This window comes from Rousettus aegyptiacus, unplaced genomic scaffold (genome assembly GCF_014176215.1).
Source record: "Rousettus aegyptiacus isolate mRouAeg1 unplaced genomic scaffold, mRouAeg1.p scaffold_m13_p_4, whole genome shotgun sequence".
In the NCBI taxonomy this organism is placed as follows: Eukaryota; Metazoa; Chordata; class Mammalia; order Chiroptera; family Pteropodidae; genus Rousettus; species Rousettus aegyptiacus.
In genome coordinates, this window is record NW_023416307.1 from 115,510,336 (window position 1) to 115,530,224 (window position 19,889).

At 53.2% G+C, this 19,889-nt stretch overlaps 1 protein-coding gene across 6 annotated transcripts in view; it reads right to left on the minus strand.

Moving 5' to 3' along the window:
- Positions 1-350: 350 nt before the first annotated feature.
- PRKCD (protein kinase C delta) overlaps positions 351-19,889 on the minus strand; it is a 28,790-nt gene continuing 9,251 nt past the window's right edge. For 3 of the 6 annotated variants that reach the window (XM_016156390.2, XM_016156392.2, XM_016156393.2), the window contains exons 3-19: positions 12,589-12,724; positions 11,255-11,454; positions 9,922-9,982; positions 9,589-9,751; positions 9,459-9,490; positions 8,698-8,783; positions 8,311-8,440; positions 7,531-7,631; positions 6,805-6,901; positions 6,486-6,586; positions 6,149-6,322; positions 5,873-5,964; positions 5,192-5,254; positions 4,027-4,165; positions 3,661-3,849; positions 2,937-3,065; positions 351-1,118 (exon numbers count right to left, since the gene is read on the minus strand). In XM_016156390.2, the coding sequence (XP_016011876.1) occupies positions 960-1,118; positions 2,937-3,065; positions 3,661-3,849; positions 4,027-4,165; positions 5,192-5,254; positions 5,873-5,964; positions 6,149-6,322; positions 6,486-6,586; positions 6,805-6,901; positions 7,531-7,631; positions 8,311-8,440; positions 8,698-8,783; positions 9,459-9,490; positions 9,589-9,751; positions 9,922-9,982; positions 11,255-11,454; positions 12,589-12,703 (2,031 nt within the window). In that variant the 5' untranslated portion in view covers positions 12,704-12,724 and the 3' untranslated portion in view covers positions 351-959. Of the gene's footprint in view, positions 1,119-2,936; positions 3,066-3,660; positions 3,850-4,026; positions 4,166-5,191; positions 5,255-5,872; positions 5,965-6,148; positions 6,323-6,485; positions 6,587-6,804; positions 6,902-7,530; positions 7,632-8,310; positions 8,441-8,697; positions 8,784-9,458; positions 9,491-9,588; positions 9,752-9,921; positions 9,983-11,254; positions 11,455-11,643; positions 11,856-12,588; positions 12,725-15,722; positions 17,931-19,889 lie in introns of those variants that run through there. The other 3 variants (XM_016156388.2, XM_016156389.2, XM_016156394.2) reach the window with 3 other exon arrangements.

Genomic DNA, 19,889 nt, shown 5'->3' on the forward strand with positions numbered 1-19,889 from the left:
TCCAGTCTGGGTCAGCCTCTAGGCCCTCACTCTTACCTTCCAGCCAGGCCAGGCCTTCAGCTCTCTGCTCTTCCAGACTGGCCCCTCACTCTCCTGAAACACCCTGCAGCTTGTTCCACCTTGTCTGTCACCCCACACAGACATCTGGGGCTCTGTAAGCCACCCAGAAAACCTGGCTTTAGGCTCAGGGCCCTAGAACCAGAGGAAACCTATAAATACAAACACATTTGCATGAGAAAGCACAGGGTCTGTGACTGCAGCTAACAGCTCCGTTAGTTTTCAGGACACAGCTGTCACAAGTGGAAGCAGCAGCCGCCAGCTTTCTGGGACAAACACATCCCAACAGCAAAGTCAGTACCATTCAGTGTTTATTTAGACACACAAATAAAAGAACCTGGTGGTTCAAACAGCTTGCGCTCCTATTTTTTTTTTATATTATATATATGTATATATATATACACACACACATATATATGTGTATATACCTATATACATATATATACGTACATACATTTTTTTAAAAAAGATCAACACATTACCAGTCCCCATGTTTTTTCTCTGAGCAATATATACAGCTTATTATATATGTGTGTATGTGTATACATATATATATGCATATATATAATATATTTTTTCAATAGATAACTACATTCAAGTAATGAAACACAGGATTTACAGTTTCCCTCTGAGGGCAGAGGAAAAGCAAATTCACACTCAGTTCACAGAGGAAGTACCATTAAGAGCCCAGCCAGACAGGCGCCAAGGCCCCTCCTGGGGGTGGGGGGTGGGGATGGCAGCAGCAGAAGTCACAACAGTCACACAGTTGCTTATCGTGGGGGGCAGGCCAGTGCCGATGCAGGGGGCGGGGCAAACCTGCTCTGCCTGGGCTGGGTGGGCAGGCCATGCTGGCTGACCCGGGTTCCTTGGCTGGGGAGGGTTGCAGGGTATGTTTGGAAACCTCACTTTTCCAGGAGCCTCTCAAATTTGGGATTCACGAAGGAGAAGCCAGCGAATGCTGTTTGGTCCATGGAGTCGATGAGGTTCTTGTCACTGTAGGAGAGACGCGCCTTCTCATTGAGGAACTCCTGGTCAAAGTTGCTGTAGTCTCCAGGGGACTTCTGCGGGCAGAGGGTAGGTGTGGGTGAGCGGGACCCCAAGGGTGGCCTCCCAAACACCTCGGAATCCCTGTCAGGCTGGCCCAGTCGGAGCTGTTCTTGTTAAGAACAGAAAAGGCAGTCTCCCAATAGCCTGAGAGGAGCCCAGCCAGAAGGTGGATGCCAGTTCCCCCAGAGGATGAGGGAAGCCAGCAAGGAACCCTGGACCTGCATAAGGAAAGGTGGGCATGTCCTGAGCAGGGTTCTGGCAAACTATAGTCCATGGGCCAAACCCTGCCCACCATCTATTTTTGTAAGTCCCACACAGTAAGAAAAAAAATCAAAAGGAGAATAATATTTTATGATGTGGAAATTAAATGAAATTCACGTTTCAGTGTCCATAAACAAAGATTTATTAGTACGTGACCACATCTATCCAATGATGTTATCACCTCACCTGTGGCTGCTTGAGACCGTGCGGCCTGCAAAACCTAAACTATTTACTATTGAGCTGTTCACAGGAAAAATTTGCCAACTCTGCTTCTGAGGATGTGGCGAAATGGTAATAGAGATCGCAAGCTGGTGGCCCTCTGGCCAAACTGAGCTGGCAAGTACAATCATTTTGGCTGGCAGTGGGTTTTAATGGCATTTGAATCAATATTTTTAAATGGGGAAATCTGACATAAAAATCCAGGTTTCTGGCTTTTTTTTTTTTTTAAATAGGCAGAGCAGAGCAGTCTTCCACCCATCTCCTGGCATGTCCTCTCCTGGTGCTGAAGCCCCCTTGGGCCACTCGCCACAAGCCCTACCACTTCCCACTGCTTTTAGTGCAGAGAAATCCAATCTATCCTCTTTCTATCACAAGCGAGGGACTGAAGGCAGGCTGCATGATTTTCCTGAAGCTGGCCTGGCCTGGGGTTGATGTACCCAGCCCAGGAGGCGTCCAGTTTAAGGTCCCTAGAGCAGGGGAAGTGCTCTGCAACCCTCCAGGCATAATCATGGGACACATCACACAGGCAGCCCAGTGGACAGCCTGTCCTGATGAAGGAGGGGAAGCAGTGGAGAGAAAGGGAGTGGGAGGGAGGAACAGTGATCGGAGAAAGGCCACAGAGTCCAAATTCTGAGGTGTCTGGAGTACTCGGAATTTTGGCCCTAACCTGCCTCTGCTTTCCCGCTGGCTCATGGTGGTCTCTGTGGATTCTGGGTCTTTGTGTGAACTATCCCTCCTCTGCCTAGAACACCTCCCAGCTGCCCCAGCCCTGCCCACATCTCACTTCCCTTCAGACCCACCCCATTCTATGCATTCTGGGCTCCACCTGATGACAACTGATCATGTGTGGCCTTGTGGCATCTCTCGTACTGTTGTGTTTCATGATCATTTCTGTTAAAGTTTCATATCTTTTATGTCAAGCCAAGGCTCCTCCAGCCGTGGGGCTGGGCCTCCCACTTTGCTGAGCAGCTTAGCACAGAGCTAGGGCACTCAGTATTTCCAATATTTATTGGAAAATAGATTGGATAGATGGAGGAAGAGAGGCTTAACCCTGATTCCTAAAGCATAGTACCCTGCATACAGTAGGTGCTAAAGAATGTATGCTGAAGAATGGCTGTATCCACAGATTCCAGTGTTTGTTGAATGACTGAGTGAGTGAGAGGATAGGAATATCAGTGTAGAGGCTGTAACTGAACATGCCAGGGAGATCAGGGAAGCAGGTTTGCTGGAAGGAGAGAGGAAGAAAGCATGTAAATGATGCTGGAGAGAGGCAGGGCAAAGGAGGTGCCCACCCCAAAACACAGCAGCGGCAACATCGAGTTAAGGGCTCCCACTGGAGCTGGATCACATACCACTTTGGGCTTGAAGGGTGGCTCCACCAGACGTTTCTCCAGCAGAGTCCAGTTGATGGTCTTGAAGAAGGGGTGGGTTTTGATGTTGCCAGTCACTCCCAGCCTCTTGGCTGGATCCCTTTCAAGCAGCTGCAACCCAGCAGGGGCCCCGGTTAGTACCCGAGGGCCGTAGGATATCGGAACCTCAGCCAACCCCCAAGCAGATCCAGGGTGCCCAGGAAGGCATGGCCCAGCCCAGCGGCACAGCCCAGGGCCTCTGGGACTGCAGGGATCTTCCCTGGCCTGCTGTGCTCCCAGGTTCCCCAGAAACAACAGGCCACGGACGGGGGCTGCTGGGAGTCATGAGTAAAAACAGTGGCTGTTTATTGAGTACTTGCTTTCTGCCTGGCACAGACCTGAGTATCATAACATTTATGTTTTCTTCCCAACAACTGTGAGGCACGTTCTTTCGAAGCCTCCATTTGTATATAAGACAGACACATAAGACAGACTCAGCATTCAGCTCCAGGTCTGTCTCCTGACTTAAGCTTGTAATTGCCATGCCAGACAGATTCACTGCAGGGTACTCAGACAAGAGCTCCTGGGAAGGTGTTGAGAGAGTAATACACTCAGTGTATTAGGACTAGAGCATCAGCTGCCATTCCAGGGACAGGAGGCTTCTGGCTTTCCTGCGACCCCAAGTTTACTGGTCCCTGCCCCAGCCAGCCTAGCCCGGGCCTCCCACCTTCTCCAGGATATCCTTGGACTCCTTAGTGATCCAGCGTGGATAATGTGGGGTGTCCACACGGATGGACTCGAAGAGTTCGTCCTCATCGTCACCGTGGAAGGGGGACTGACCAATGAGCATCTCGTAGAGAAGGACTCCAAAGGACCACCAGTCCACAGAGAACGAGTACTTCAGGCCTTGTAGGATCTGGGGCAGGAGAAGGGGTGCTGGAGCTGAGAGGCGCCCCAGAGTATGAGCCCTGGCCAGGCCTCCTCACCCTCCTGGCTTTGGCATGGACATCAGTGTCTCTGGGAAGCCTTCCTGGCTCCACGCTGTTGAGACAAGGTGTCTGCCTAGGCTGGTGGCTGGGAGGGTGCGGCTCACCTCAGGTGCGATATAGTCAGGAGTGCCGCAGAAGGTGCTGGCCTGTTTCTCCCCAGTTATGTTCTCCTTGCACATCCCGAAGTCAGCAATTTTGATGTGGCCATCCCGGTCCAGCATCACGTTGTCCAGCTTGAGGTCCCTAAGGGGAAAGGACAGGAAAGGGAGTCCTCAGGAGTCACTTCTCCTCTTGCCCCCCAACCCCTATGTTTTCATTTTCAGCCACGTAAGCCTGGGACTCTCCCCAAGGGAACAAGGGAATGAGGAAGAGAAAAGAAGCATAAGAGAAAGAGGTACTAAAATGGATGCTTCTTGCAAGCCACCCACTGTGTGCTACATGCTGGACACATGCTGTCCTACTTTCTGAAGCCCATAATGAGGCTCACAGAGTCACTTGACCAGGGTCATCTGGCTAGCCAGCAGTGAAAGTGACCCTGGGCTCAGGTTTGTCTGACTCCACAAGGGCAGAGACCATGTTTATTTTTATGTAGTTGGTTGGGTGAGTAGGTAATTTATGCACACAATAGCAAGTACTAGAAAAGGGCAAATAGCACAAACAAAGTCTACCTTCCACTAACCTTGATGCCAGGCCTTCCCTAGAGTGATTCTAGACATGGACGAGCACATTACAACATACATGTTATCCTCACCTTTTAAAACCTGAACTCTAACATTCAATGCACTGTTTTTCCACTTGACAATATATTTTGGCATTGTCCCACATCAGGACACAGAGCATGACCTCAGCCTTTTTGATGGGTACATAGTAATCCATTGTAGGGTGGGACCATCATTTATTGGGGTGGGTAAATTTATGAAGCCAGTTGCTATTGGTGGAAGTTTAGACTGCTCAGATGGAACTTCAGAGCAAGACTGCTTGCTCCGAGGAAGGGAGACACGACACCAGTCAGTGCCGCCCTCCTGACAATGTCGCTGAGTACAGCCAGTGAGTTCTGAGTCCCTGGAGCCGTGCCAGCCTCAGCTGAGGGGCCAAAGGAATTCTAGCAATGGAGTAGGAGGTTTAAGCAAATACCCAACTAAAGACTAACTCCAAGTGGAGATGGGGCCATAGTTGGGCTGGGGCCCCACTAGGAGAATTTCAGAGGATATCATGGGGTTGGAGCTTCCCCTCCTAAAAGCTCCCCAAACCCTAGCTCTCAACCAGTACCTGTAAATGATCCCTTTGTCATGTAGAAACTGTAGTCCACAGACTATCTCAGCCGCATAAAACCTGGATAAGAGAGAGAGAAAGTGTTCTGGAATTTCTGCCAATCAGTACTTGCTTTTCCTTGGTCCCTCATCCCCCCCCCTCCCCAGGGGCAGGAAATGCTGCAAATAACTCCATGGACGACCTGGGCTGAGATCAAGTACATCTTGTATCAGGCAACAAGGCGGGAGCGGGGTGGGGGGGGGGGGGTGCTCGCGCGCGCACACTGCTGACAGCCAGGGTAGAAAAGATTATGAAGGAAAACCTCCAAATAAGACAATTTTATGTCATAAGAGTGTATGCATTTCTATTCATGTACATATATATGAACATACCCACACATGCACACACAGTTTTGGGGGTGGGTGCTAGTCCGGAGGTCACACCCAGGGTCCTGAGTTGAGCAGGATCACCATCTGCCCTGGCTGAGGCCCAAGGAAGGAACGGGACCCAACATGTCTGTGTTGTGCTCCCAGCCAGAGCCACCTACTGCCCAGGTTTCCCATACAGTGGGGTTGGCCCTGGCTACCCCAAATCTCTCCACCCCAGATCTAGCCCAGGCTGGCTTCTCCAAGAAGAAGGAAGAAGGAATGAGAGGCAGGCCAGCAGAAGTCTCTTCCCCTGCACAGGGCCCTCACATACGTGGCACGATATAGCTCAAAGCGGCCTTTGTCCTGGATGTGGTACATCAGGTCTCCCCCGTTGAGGAACTCCATCACGAAGAACAGGTGATCCTGGGGTGGGGAGGGTGCAGAGGCACAGAAATGGGTGGGGGACTCCCACCCATTAAGGGCCACCAAAGTGAAAGACAACTCTGCCCTGGTGGATGTACTGGGAGGATACGGCCCTGTGCTGGGGAAAATGAGGACAGGGACCCAGCCCTGCCCTGAGAGGGGATGTAGTGAGAGGGTCAAGCACCTTGGTCTGGAAGGTACAGAAGAGGTGGGTGAGAAAGGGATTCTCCCAGGCGAGCGCCAGCACCCGCTTCTCCACCATGGTGCACTCCACATCATCGTCGATCAGAACTACATCCTTCTTGAGGGCCTTGACAGCGAAGAATTCCTTTTTGCCTTTCAGCTCTGCAAGCAGCACCTGAAGTGTGGGTGTCCGTGCTAAGCAGGAAAGGCCTGGGCCAAAGGCCAGGGCACCACAGCCCCACACAACCAGGAAGAAGCCAGGGAGGGTGGGAAACAGATGCCTCTGGGCTGCTGGGCCCAGGTCCCTTGGGACACTCCAGAGCCATGTGGCACCTCACCTTCCCGAAGCTGCCTTTGCCCAGGACCTTGTGGAAGATGAAGTTCTCAATGTTGCACCTGGTGCTGCCCTCCCAGATCTTGCCATAGGTCCCGTTGTCTGCTGGACAAACAACACTTTAGACTGAGGTCTCCACTGGCTGAGTCCCTTGCCTGGGGCCCAGGGATGGGCTGGGGTGAGGGCCCACAGAGAGGAAGGGACTCATCCCCCATAGTGGTATCTCCTCTCAGGCCTCACTTGACTGAGAAAGGCAGGCCAAGCCCCAACCTGGGCCCTAGTGGGGACTGGGGGCTTTCCTGGGGGAATGGGCCCAGCTTTACCTGGGACATCGTCTCCAGAGACTCCTGGCTTTTTTTCAAAATGCTGGTAGATCCCAAAAGGCTCTGCAGGTTCTGTCTCTGACTTCCGGACGGATCTCTGGAGGGAGGGGTTGGTGGTTGGCGGTCCAGGCAGTTGGTCACACCATGGTTAGAACTCCCAGCTCAGAGGAAGGATCGCGACCAGCCATAATTCCACCCTTGATACCAGTGGGGGACGGCAGGGACCCCCAGGCAGTGCATAGACACATACACACGTACACGTGCTCGCACACGTGCGCACGCACACGTATCCTCTCTTCCAGCGGCACAGGGATGCCTCGGTGCTTTGGAAGGCAGTGGTTACAACAAAAGTTTTGTAAATTGGACACCACTTTCTCAACCACTTAGTCAATAGATTTTTGTTTGTGTTGTCTTCACTTGTGGTTGATTCTAAAATTGTACCTTAAAGTTTTGTGGCAATCCTCAACCCCCAGCCCCACTCAATGCATACACAAAACATACACACAAAAGCTTTTCATTCAAAGTGTTGCAACCTTGAGGCCCCCAAGTTCACCCTCAAGTAAAGTACTTGAATAACTTGAGTTCTACTTCTTGAACTGGATCTTCCAGAAGCGGGATCTTGGGTGGGTACAAGGTCCCCCACTGTTTTTCTCTGGGAGTGGGTGTGAGTCCTGACTACCCCCAACCCCATCGCCATCTGTCCTGGATTCCCACGGCCTTGCCCACCTGGCTGACTTGGTTCAATGCCTCGGCCAAGAGCTTCTGGTTGATGCCGCAGAGGTTGGCAACCTTCTTCTGGCACTTGTGATGCACATTCATGCCACAGTCTGAGGTGAGAGAGAAGCAAGGCCATCAGGGCCCCACCCCAAGCAGGGCAACCAACAGACTCCAAGAGAACTGTCTCCCTTGCCCCAGGCCCGGCCAGGACAGGGAGGTGTGGAGGAGAGAGCAGGAGAAAGAAGGCTTTTGTGGGGGTCTGCTGGGTGTCCTATCTTTAGAAAAAATGTATCTGAAGCCATCAAAACCACAAAATCTTTCATTATTTAAAGAAGAAAGAGAAAAATCAGAAGCCATGAGACCTAATTCTGAACCCTTCAAAGAATGCGTGGGACGACCCAGACAAGTCCCTTTTTCTCCAGGGGTCTCTTGTTTCCCCTCTAGCAGTAAAGCTGGGGTTGGGAGAGGGTCTGTGAGGCACGTTTGGGAAGCACCTGTTTGTGTGCAGCAGTGACTCTGGGTCCTACTCTACTCTTACCCCTATTTTACACTTGAGAATGCAGAGGTCAGAGGGGTGGGGCCTCTTGTCCAGTGGTCACACAACAGCTAAACGGTAGAGCTAGTTAGGTCAGTGGGAACGGGTTGTCAAGGTCTTGCCATGTGAAATCCTTCAGCAAGGGGGCAAAGGCAGCATCAGTTAGGTGGAGTTTATGAGGTCCGGGTAAGTAGGCACAGCTGGGAGCCCCTCCACAACCTCCACCCCAGCCTGCAGAGCTGGATAGCACACACCTTCACACTTTAATCCCTGTTTCACCAGTCCCCAGAGCAGGCTGCCACAGTGGTCACAGAAGGTGGGGCTCATGTAGTTATAAACCTTGAACCGGTGAGGCATGTCAATGTTGAAACGTTCTTTCTGGAACTGGGGTAAGGGGGTCACAGATCAAGGGCCACGTGTCAGCTCTAGCCCCTTTCCCAACTCCTAGCTCTCCCCCAACCCCATGCATAGTGAGATACCAACAGGGCTCCACCAGGGATGGGGAAACCCGGAGGTCCAAGGAAAGACCAAGAAAAACAGGGAGGAAGGGTGAGCCCCACAGGGAACTGGGGAGAAACAGCCCAAATCCCTCCCACGTGGCCAAGCCCTCCCAACTCCCCAGGGCCCTGCCCCAGCCTCACTATGGTGTCCCGGCTGTTGGTCGCAGTGCCAGTGCACCGGCCGATGATCTTGTCGATGCATTTCTTATGGATGGCAGCGTTGCATTCTTGAGGAGGCCCGGGCCCAGGAGGGGGATGGGAAGGCACCAGGAAGGGCAGAGTCTGTGAGTTGGCCCAGTCCAGCCCCCTACACAAAGCCACTGTTCTCCCAACTGCCCACACCCTCACCCCACAGAGGCCTCAGGCCCAGAGCTTGATTTTTCTCTCCTTTGGCCAGCCCTTGAAGGAGGGGCCTGAGAAAGGCAGGGCAGAGAGGACAGGCCCATGGATCTGAGATTAGAAAAGGCTCAAGGAGTCCTGGGCGGATGGGGCAGAAGTGAGGGGAGTGAGGTATTGCAGTGAGAGAAGTGGAGGCAGGGGAGCCCCCTTTGCCTTTACTATGCCACAGGACATAAACTCCTAAGCTCTCATGCACACGCACACACAGACGGATGCACCCCAGCTCAGACACCTGAAGATACATACACAGCATGTATAATAATGACAAATTTTCTTATGTAGAATGCTCCACATGTGCTAGCTTTCATGAGCCGGAGCAAGCCAGCTCCAGCACTCACTGAATGCAGCTATCATACACGGAAAATCCCACATGCTCACATTCAAGCAGAGAGAGTTTTAGTACAGACATGCAGTCTCGACACTGGGACCAGGCTCTCCTGTGAACACACACAGGCACTGGCAGGCACACGTGTACGTACAAACTGGACTGTGGAGATACTTACGTCTGCATTTGTAACCTTGCTTGTTGAGACCCCTGAAAAGCAAATCCCCAGGCAGGATGAGTGTGAGGAAGCACTGGGTGTACCCGTCCCTACCCCCACTCCACCCCCAGTGGGCACAGCCAGCCCTCACCAGACAAAATCTTTGCACACAGAACAGAAGGTGGGCTGCCTAAAGAAGGTGGCGATAAACTCGTGGTTCTTGATGTAGTGGATTTTGGCCTGTTTGATGGCTCCACGCCGGATCATTGTTGGAAACATGGCCTCGTCTTCACCCCGAATAGACTGCTTGCAATCTGGGAGCCATGGAATAGTGAGGTCAGCTGCAGCCCCAGAGGGGCGACACTCCTACAGTCCCTCCCAGGGTGGCCCTGGACAGGCTGTTTATAGAAGCTGCTTCTCTAAACCTCTGTCCTGGCTCTGGCCTCTGTACCAACATCCCCAGCCCAGGTAGGGAGGGTCTTACCTCCATCTTCCAGGAAATACTGCACGGACATCAACACCTTGGCCTGGGGTTGCAGGTCCAGCTGCAGGAGTGAGGGTGGGGGGAGGGTCAAGGAGGGCGGGCCCAGACTCAGAACCCGCCCTCATGGTTGGCCCCCCCCAAGGCCAAGGAAGTCCTGGCAGCCTGGCAAACACCAGTTGGACCAGTGTGGGTAGGCCCGGCCCCGCCCCTGAGCCACGCCCCCAACCCAAGGGGTATTATTACACTTGGGGAAGTGAAAGGATCCAGCCCACACCCAGCCCGGCCACATGGCCCAGGAGCAGAGTGAGAAGGGAAACTCCCCACCCTCAAACCCTGCTGTCCCCTTAACAATGATCTTAGAATGGAGCCCCCTTCCCCCCCTGAACATGCAGAGACACAGACACATGCACACTGACACACTCATGCTGGTTCTCTCTCTCTGTGTTGGGGGTTCTCATGTCCAGTCTCCTCACACAGAGTAGCTGGTTCTAAGGGCAGGACCCACACCACCCCTAGAACTCAGCCTAGTTACTGACATCGTCCCTTGGGGCAGTAGACAGACCTCAGCACTGGGTCAGTGCAGGCCTGGGTTAACTTCTTCCCTTGGCCCAACCCCTTCATCCCTCACTGGAGGCTGACTAGGGGCCCCGATGATCACAGAGTCTTTTCCATGGGATGTCTCGGCTGGAGGAGACCACATGTAACCCCAAGGGGTAGGAGATGCTCTGTCGACACTGGCATCCTGTGGTCATGAGGGACACATGACAACATGCATGTGCAGAGTCCTAATTTGGCAGGTAAGTGGCGGGTCATCAACCTTCCCTTTCTCTCACCCTCCCCATGTTGAAGACCATAACCGATGTTCCCCCGATGCCTGCCTGGGCAGTCTAAACAGAACTGGGAGCAATGGGTGCCTCCGAGAAGAGAGCCTGGAGCCTGGGGTTAGGGTCAAACACATTCTTACATATAGTTTGAAATGTTTTACTATATGTACATCCTGCCTTTACAAAATTAAAAGGGAAAAAAGTAGTCACAATAATAAGGATGGCTCTCTTTAGCACCTACTCTGTGCCCGGTTCTACAATTAGCCCTTTTAATCCAACTGCTCATTTCATCTGAACAACTGACCCTGCAGTAGGATCATTTAGTGGCTTCTCCATTTTACAGCTCTGGAAACAATCTCAGAAAAACTGAGGCTTTGATAAACCACAAATCCAGAATTCAAATTCAGGCTATGTCGGCTGCAAAGCTGCACCCAGCAGCCATGCTCGCTCACCATACGCGCAAGCGTGCACACACACACATGCACAACTGCAGTTCGTGCACCCCTCACCCAGAACTCAGCCTTGCCGTTGTTCTTCTTGCAGCGCTCGGCCAGCACTGACACGCCCACTGTCACTTCGGACACTGGCTCCTCGGCTGCCCGCATCAGCACGATCTGGATGACACGGCCCTCGTAGATGTGGGCGTCGAATGTGGACTTCCACTCAGGGTACATGGTGGGCTTCTTCTGCACCAGTGTCTTCCCGCGCTCTGCAACAGGGGCCAAGCCAACCAGATCAGGTGAAGGCCCCTTGGTTCCTCCATCCCTGGACTTCCCACAGCCTTCAGCCCTGATAGAATCTGCCTGGCCCTCCCTCCCCTCAAGGGTCTGCCATGGCTTCCTACTGTCCTTGGGGCCGAGTCTCCACTCCTCAGCCTGTACAACTGTGTTCTGCTCACCTCACTGGCCTTATCTCATTCACAGCGTGCTCCAGAACACAGAACTGCTGGCAGCTTCTCTTGGGTGCCCTGCCAGGTCTTAGCTCCAGGCCTTTTTTCCTGCTATTCCCTCTTCCTGTGACCCTTTTCCTCCAGCCCCACTGAGATGTCCGCTTCCCTACGCATTCACTCAGTGAATACGTGAAGAGAGCTCTCACATGCCAGCCACATTACTGGAGGCAAGAAACACAGCAGAAAGAAAAGTTAAACTGGTGCCTGCCCTCCTAGAGCCTCAGTCCTGGGCAGAGACGTGAACCAGTTCCTTCCTCAGGTAAATGTTAAATCATAGCTGTAACAAAATTGAAGTGAGCAAGGCCAGTGGTTCTAGACCTGCCCATTTCAGGGGGCCTGCCCCAGCCTAAGGGTTGGGAAGGCTTCCTGGAGGAAGGGACAGCTCGGCTGAGACCTAAAGGATGATACACAGTTCACCGGATGAGGGCAGGAACAAGAAGGAAGATATTTGCCTCTTCCAGGAAGACATCCCTAACTCTAGCCTGGGACAGTGCCTACTCTCAGCTTCCCAATCACAGGACTCATTGTCTGGCTCTCCCACCTGACTGTGAGCCCCACAAGGGCAGGGCCAGGTCAGTCTTGGAAAACAGTAGTGTCCTAAGTGTCCAGTACATGGCCTGGCACAGATGGACATGTGAAAACTATTGGGTGAAACAACCAATGGGGAGGAGTTGGAAGCCCCAAGCCACAGTGAGAGCTCCATGCGGCCAGTACTAGAGGCCCTATAGGCCTCTGCTGTCCTGCATCCACAGCTGGCTAGGGAGGGGGATGAGGAAGAATAGGATCCCTCAGAGGTTCTGAGGAAACAGAACCTGGCCCCCACCAGTGCTGCCCTCTGAGCCCAGACTCCCCACCCCACCGGCTGCTGCTACCTCTCCAAGCTCCCAGCTCTACCTGTGCTGAGTGCCTCCTTCATCTTCACGGCACAGAAGGGCTGGCTTGCCTCATCTGTGGCCTGCAGGGAGCCCAGCTCGTAGGAGTTGAAGGCAATGCGCAGGAATGGTGCCATGTTGGGGCCTGCAGTGGGGTTCTGCAGACAGAAAGGGTAAGGCTGGGTAGCAGGGCAGGACCAACAGATAAAGCCTTGGGAGGTGGTCAGGTATCCACTCCCCACAAGGCTCTCATAGCATTGAGTCTGGCCCACACGGTGCCTATAATACACTCGTCCTAGTTGCCAATGTTAAAATTGAGAAGTTTTATATAAGTCTAGATTTGTGGCATCCTCGGTAAAACTAGAAGATGAGAGATCAGGCAAGAGCTGGCTGGCACTGCCCCCTTGGTCAGGCACCCCTGCCAGTCTACTTTAGGCAGGGACTCCTTTTCGCTCCTCTCTAAAACTTACCTGGGCCCTGGAGCTATTTGACCCCTAATTGTTCATTTGAGGAGTCATTCAATGCCCATTTAATACCCAACTGTGCACACTACTATGTGCCAGGTACCCAGCATGTGCAGGCCAAAATGGGCAGGACAGTGCCCCCTCCTCCCCACATCCTGCCCCACATAGCCTTTTCTGGTTTTCAAAGATTTTTGCTCCTAACTACCCAAGCGGACAAACAGGGACAAGATGACTGCCCCTAGTTTTCAGACAGGGAAACTGACACCCTGAGGTCAAGCCAGCACCGAAAGCTGGGATTCTATTAATGAAGCACTGACTTTGTTTGGGACTGGGGGCCTCTCATCTACACAGAAGGTTGCCTGCACTTTCAAACACATTTTTTTTCCAAATATAACACTATTATAATGTTCAGTGTAATGGTGAATTTGCTTTTTAAATTACACAGGTTGGTCCGATGCTCCCCCATTCCTCACTGTTCCTTAAATAGAGGGTCACTACAGGAGGTGACCCTGAGGGTCTTTTGGGCTGTCATTTGTGGAAGATGCTCACATGTCCAAGCCCACGCTTGCATACTCATATACACCTACTGGGACACTAGCTCTAGGTCTACGCCCCACTTAGGACGGTGCTCCATAACCCTGGTTGAATGAACACTTGCTCATCTACATGCACCTACATATATACTCATACTCCATCCTGAACACAACAGACTGACAGAGAGGTAGACTCAGACACGCACCCTTACCCACACACATGTATGTGAGCACATGCAGCAGCCACCCTGTCCCGGGATGGCTCCTTCGGCTCCTCCACAAGGAAGCCAGAGCAGCAGCTAGACCAGTCTGCTGGGAGCTCCCAGGCCAGATGAGCTCACAGGAAACACTGACCTCAGCCTACAGCCCAGCCCAGTAGCTGGCCAGTCCTCTAAGGCCAGCAGCCAGAGCAGAGAGGAGCAACCAGGAGGGGCAGACACCACCATGTCCCCTGCCTGGGCCTGGCTCCTATTCTGAGGGAGTGAGAGTGCAAACTAGCATCTGAACCCAGGTCTCAAAGCCTTCAGCCTGAGCCAAGCCAAGTAGCTACCATAACCTCTCAGTAGAAGGGAGGGAGAGCCAACTGTGGGCTCCCACTGTTTCCTCCCTGGGCCAGAACATGCATGAGTGTACGAGTTGATATGTGTAAGGGTGCGTGTGGGTGTACTGACTGCACAGCTGTGGAGATGTGTGTGCCTGTGCAAACGTGAGTGGGTGGTGCATGATGGGTACTCAGGTAATGTTGAAGTGAAGAGTGAGCTGCATGGGTCTGGCTGGGAATGGGGGTAGGAGTATGGATAAGTGTCCCAAACCTCCAAGCAAAAAGGACATCATGCCCTGCCTGCCGCCCTGCCTGGCCTGAAGGCCTGAGGTACGGAACACCCAGGTGAGTGCTCCCTGGGGGTCCACAGTGTTCGGCGGCACCCCTGCACAACACGCACTTGCCACATATCGGTATCCACATTCCCAGGGCCTGAACCCACCAGCTATGGCTCAGCCTCGTGCCTCCTCACAAGATAACCTTGAGACCCAGGTGGGGCAATGACAGACTTTCTGAGTGTCTCAGTGGATGAAGGTTGAGTGGGCAGGTGGGCAGAGATAAAATGGTAGTTGCACCACAGGAGCTTGGCTCCTGGAGAAAGGGGAGTGAGGACAGCCCTGGGGGGCAAAATAATGGTCAAGCTGGGTGTAAGACCCTGATACCAATGTTGCTTTGGCTATGGGGTTCCGTGCAGGGCTCTTGGCTTCTCTGAGTTTCATTCCCAAACTTCCCCGTCCCCCCACCTGCCAAATAAAGAGTGGTCCCTTGATACATTGCCATGATGATGTGTAGGGACAAGACCCAACATCAACCCCACAGGCCTCAGAGTAGGGTCTTTTTAATGCTATCACCCTTTCTTCCTTCCATCTCTCACCTGTGCACTTCTTTTCTCAGTTTACAAAATACAGTCACATCCCCCATGGCATCCATTCCACCTGCCCATCAGACTGGGAAGACAGCCCTGATAATTGAGCCCACATCTCAGATAGGGCGACCAGGTCTCCAGGAGTGCAGAGCTGCTCAGCCTGAAGCAGCAAGTGCACCAAACACCTTCTGGCAGCTTCTCCTCCCGTATTTCCCCTTGGGACTCAGCCTAGATAGCCCCCAGACTCCATGATCTCCTCTGCCTCTAGGTGGCCCAGCAGGAGCTGTTCATGGGGACCACCCAAGGGCTAAATGGAGGAGGGGAGAGTAGTGGGTATCAGAGAAGCCCCAGGAAGGTGAGGCAAAGTCCAGCCCCCCCGGCCCATTAGGCCTGTCCTCCAGCTCTCTGCAGTCACACTCAGGGCAGCTGCTGCTCACAGTTAGCTAGAAGCCACTAGAGGGAAAACCACAGCCACAGCAGACCCCAAGCCCAAACCTGCACAGCCAGGCCACAGAACCACAAAGATGGAGACCTCCTGGCGCTCCTCAGCGGTAACCCTAGGGTTAGATCACCTAGTCCTCGGACAAAAACTAGATCATGGCTCCAGCCAGGTTCTTCCACTTCCTCCACCCCGTTGCACTACCTGGACCCCAGGAGGGAGACAGGCTGGGTGAAGATGAGCTGGTGAAGAGGTCTTGGACCCCTACACACCAAGTTCCACCCTGCACAGTAGAGCCAGAGTCATCCACCTACCTTGTGGAGTGTCTGAACAATGGTAGTGAGGCTGAGGGTAAAGAAACGGCACAAAAGCAAGGTGTACCAACTATTTATAGCCTCATGCAAATAGGCCCACAGGCCCCAGAGGAAGGCCCCTGGCTCAGCCTCATCGCTGCTCTGCAGGGCCGTGGGGGTGGCAGGGTTGGACCCACACAGCGTTCTGTAGGGGCCAGCTCCTTGGGGCCAGCTGAGGCCAGCCAGGACTTTCCCAGCCACCTGTGGGCTCCTAGTTTCTGCTCTCCTGCTTCTCTGGCACACAATGGAGGCAGCCCAATGAAGCAGAGAGCACTGGACTTGGTTGGAGTCAAAGGGTCTGGGTATGAATCTCAGAGCCCCCATTTATAAGAAGAATCGTCCTTCTCTGAGGCCAAAAACATACCAGATTAGCCTTATAATGGCATTAACATACTTTAACTCTGTACAGGTCCAGGAGATGCGTATTTTACTGATGAAGAAACAGATTCAGAAAGGCTAAATGACTTGCCCAAGACCACACAGCCAGTAAGTGGCAGACGGATTTGAATCCAAGCCTGCCTGATATTTCAGCCCACATTCTTTTCAATGTGCCATGTCAAGGAGAGATGAAGGGAAAGAGAACAGAACGCACGACATACTCATGAAGACAGAAAATAAATAGGACAGGTACCCTGTGCTTGACCAGAGTCTATTCACCCAGCCCCCTCTAGGCCAGTCCTAGGCCTGACCTTGAGGACCGCCCCCTTTCTATACAATGCGGGTGGTACAGACCCCTGAACTGCTGCCCTCCTTCTTGTCCCAGCCACTTGGGACAGCCTCTGGTTCTCAAAACCTGGGAAAGGCTAGGCCATACTGGATTCCAGCTTCAAGGAGTGAGGGCCCACTGGCCCTGCTACCCACCCTGCCCTAGACTAGCAGCTCAGAGGAAGGAAAGGTGGTACCAGGCCAGGCCGGGCCAGGGCAGACCAGGCACGTCACCTCCTCGGGGCAATGGAAACCTGCTCCCAGCCTGTCCAAGGCAGTGGGCAAGGCTGGTCTCAAACTGACCAGAGTGTCTGTACCAGTCAGAGTTCCTGGGACACAGAAGACAAGTATGAATGTTGCACATCCATACGTGTGCACATGAGTGTGTTTCAGCAAGGAAGGCAAGGTGGGGAACATGGCCTAAGGGGTGACACCAACAGAAACAGGAATGCATTTACTAATTTTTCTACAACATGTAAATTGATAACGATTGTGTTGAAGGTGAAAAATAAAGCCCAGCAAGTCAAAACATCTCCAAGAGATGGGCCTTCAGAGACTGACATGCCCATCTCTTTTTAGAACAGAGGCAGAAACTGAGGACAATGAAGTCCCCTCCACTCCAGCACTTCCTTGGTGTTTGACTCCATCTTACAGGCCACAGGGTAATGCCTACTAGACAGAGGAGCAAAATAGGGCCTAGAAAGAAAGGCCTTGTTCAGGCTCTTAGAGTGCGTGTGAACATGGAGGGAGGCTCCCTCAGAAAGTCTGCCAGGCAATCAAGAGGTGACAGGCTGAGGTCCAGGAAAGCAAGAGTGAGTAGAGATCAGCTGAGTCGCCTGGTAGGTCTGGGTTCTGCTCCCTTAAACGGACACCTGAGGAGCAGAGGATGCTCCTTCCATGCAACCCTCTCCACATGCACCTGCCCAGCCTTGGGGCAGCCCCTGCTGCCCACCCATACAAAGCACCACCTGCTGCCAGTCAAGAATGGTGGGGGTGGTTTTGGACTAGGCCCTCCTTGAGATGGAGATCCTGTCAAGGTCCAGCCCACATAAGCCTTGAAGAATGAATGAAGGAGGGAGAAGGCATGTGAGGCCCAGGCAGTGGGAGAGAGGATTAAGAAGCAGTGTGATCAGCAGGAGGGACCAGGGCTGTCCCTGGTAGCTGAAACTGGGCAAGGGGGCCAGGTGTGGCAAAAGCTGCCAGGCTGGGCAGGTAGGCGAGTAGTAGCTTGGCTGGGAGGCTGGCCTCCCCAGACAGCCTTCCTAGATGGAAGCAAGTTAAGGAGGTCACAGGGGTTTCACAATTCAGGAAACAGGCTCAGCAAGAAAAGCAGGGGCTGGGGGAGGGGAAGGGTTAGCAAGACCCTTCCAAGGCCCCTCACCAGGTTCTATGTCATAGTCCCCATTTGTCCAGCACTGTCCTGGGAGGAGGATCAGCTACAGTCTCAGGTCAGGGCCAAGTCCCAAAGCAGGAGATACTCCCCACACCTGCTCCTCTCCAGGACTAGCTCCTCATTCTGCCCCACCTCCCACCCCCCACCCCAGGGCTCCCTCACTCCATACACATCAACCACTCTGCCTAGACGCTCCTCCTTTCCCCCAGGGACCTTTCCCATCTCTTACCGCTCCTGGCCCCTCCCCATTCATTCTCCCCACAGCTTGGAACCTCCTGGACTCCCACTGTCCTTGGAGAAAGCCCATGCCTTAGCCTGACCCTGGCCTGTGCTCCACCTCAGATCTCACTTTGCCCCAGTTTCAAGCCTCTCCGCTTTTGCATATGCAGTTCCCTTAGCCAGAATGTCCTCCTGAATTCCTCTGTATCTTTCCAAACAGTTCTAAAAGTCAGACCTGGGGGATCTTTGCACACTCCCCAGAAAGCCAGCTGCTACCTGACTCCATGCCCCCTACAGATAACCTGTGCAGGTGTCTGCGATCCTGCTCCTGCTGAGGACTTGGGTCTGTTGTCTGGGTAGTTTCTCTGCCTCTGGCTCAGTCTCCTCAGCGTTGGCTGCCCACCTGACTGTCTGGGGGATTTTAAAAAATTCCACTGCCAGGCCCAACCCAGCCCACTGGAATCAGATGGGAATCAGAGGTGAGGCATGAACAGCATGATTGAAACATTTACAATGTTAAAGGGGTGACAATACCTTGAGAACCAATGAAATACCTGGGACCTCTTCCCAGGAAAACACACACATGACAATGTGACATCTGCACATGATAGGGTGGGAACTGCAGGTCCCAAAGGCCCAGCCCAGCCCCAGGTAACCCCCAGCCCTCCTCAGGCCCAGCCAGGTAGCGGGCACCACAGTGACAAGACACACCAAGCCAAGCCCATGGAACTCAACTTGGTAAGAACAGTCACATAAATATATCATTAAAGAGGAGGATATGATCACTGCTCAGGATCATATCACTCCTGAAAGGAGTGAGAGGGGCTGGAGTAACATGGGGGCTGGAGGTCTGCTGCCTGGGGGAGTTACAGAGAGCTTCGATCTGAGAGATGAGTTGAGGTGTCACGGGCCCACTAAGCCAGAGAGTCTGGAAGGGTTTGAGGAGCAGGACATGAGACCCTGGCTACCATCAGCTCCCACCCACCCCTGACAGCAGGTGTGGTGGGTAGGACCTCCTTGGGGGCATAGCCCACACCATGTACAGGTCTTGAGTCATTCAGCTAGACCCAGGATTGGAGAAGCCCTTGGCTCAGCCAGAGGGAGGAACCCCTGAGTACCCCCAAGGGAAAAATAAAGGCCCCTTCATGGCAGGACTGAGGACAAGGGAGCCTCTGTGAGGAGACAGGGTGGGGGGTACATCAGGGCCTCTCTTAGAATAACCACACACATGTGCACATATGGCACACCCACCAATCCAAACACACAGTTACACACAGGGAGCCGTGCTTGCTGTTTAACACACACACACACACACACACACACACACACACACACGCAGCTGTAGCCATAGGCACATACTCATTCCTTCGACACTCAGTGACACACTGAGAAACACACCCCCACACCCTGGCTCTCACATGGCAACTGACATCTCGGCCCACACATTAATACTCTCGTGTATTCACCAGCACAGAGATCCATGTACATACACACACAGGGTGCATATCACATAATGTCCACGTGGGCACAAAAATAAAAACACAAGCCCGGAACGGCCTACACATGCCTGACTGGGGTCTGGCACCAGGAAAGTCCAAATGTAGCTTTTCCCACCGCAGCCCCTGGGGCACAATGGCTGGGGAGATGAGGGAGAGGGAAGGGCAGCCGGGTGTCAGGCAGGCTAGGCCTCCCAACCAGGGGAGGTGGGGAAAGTCCCTCCTGGCCCAGAGCAAAGTCCAAAGTGTGTCAGGGAAGACTGGGCTGGTCAGGAAGGAGTAGGCGGGTCAGGCTCATTGTTGGGCAGGCCTCCT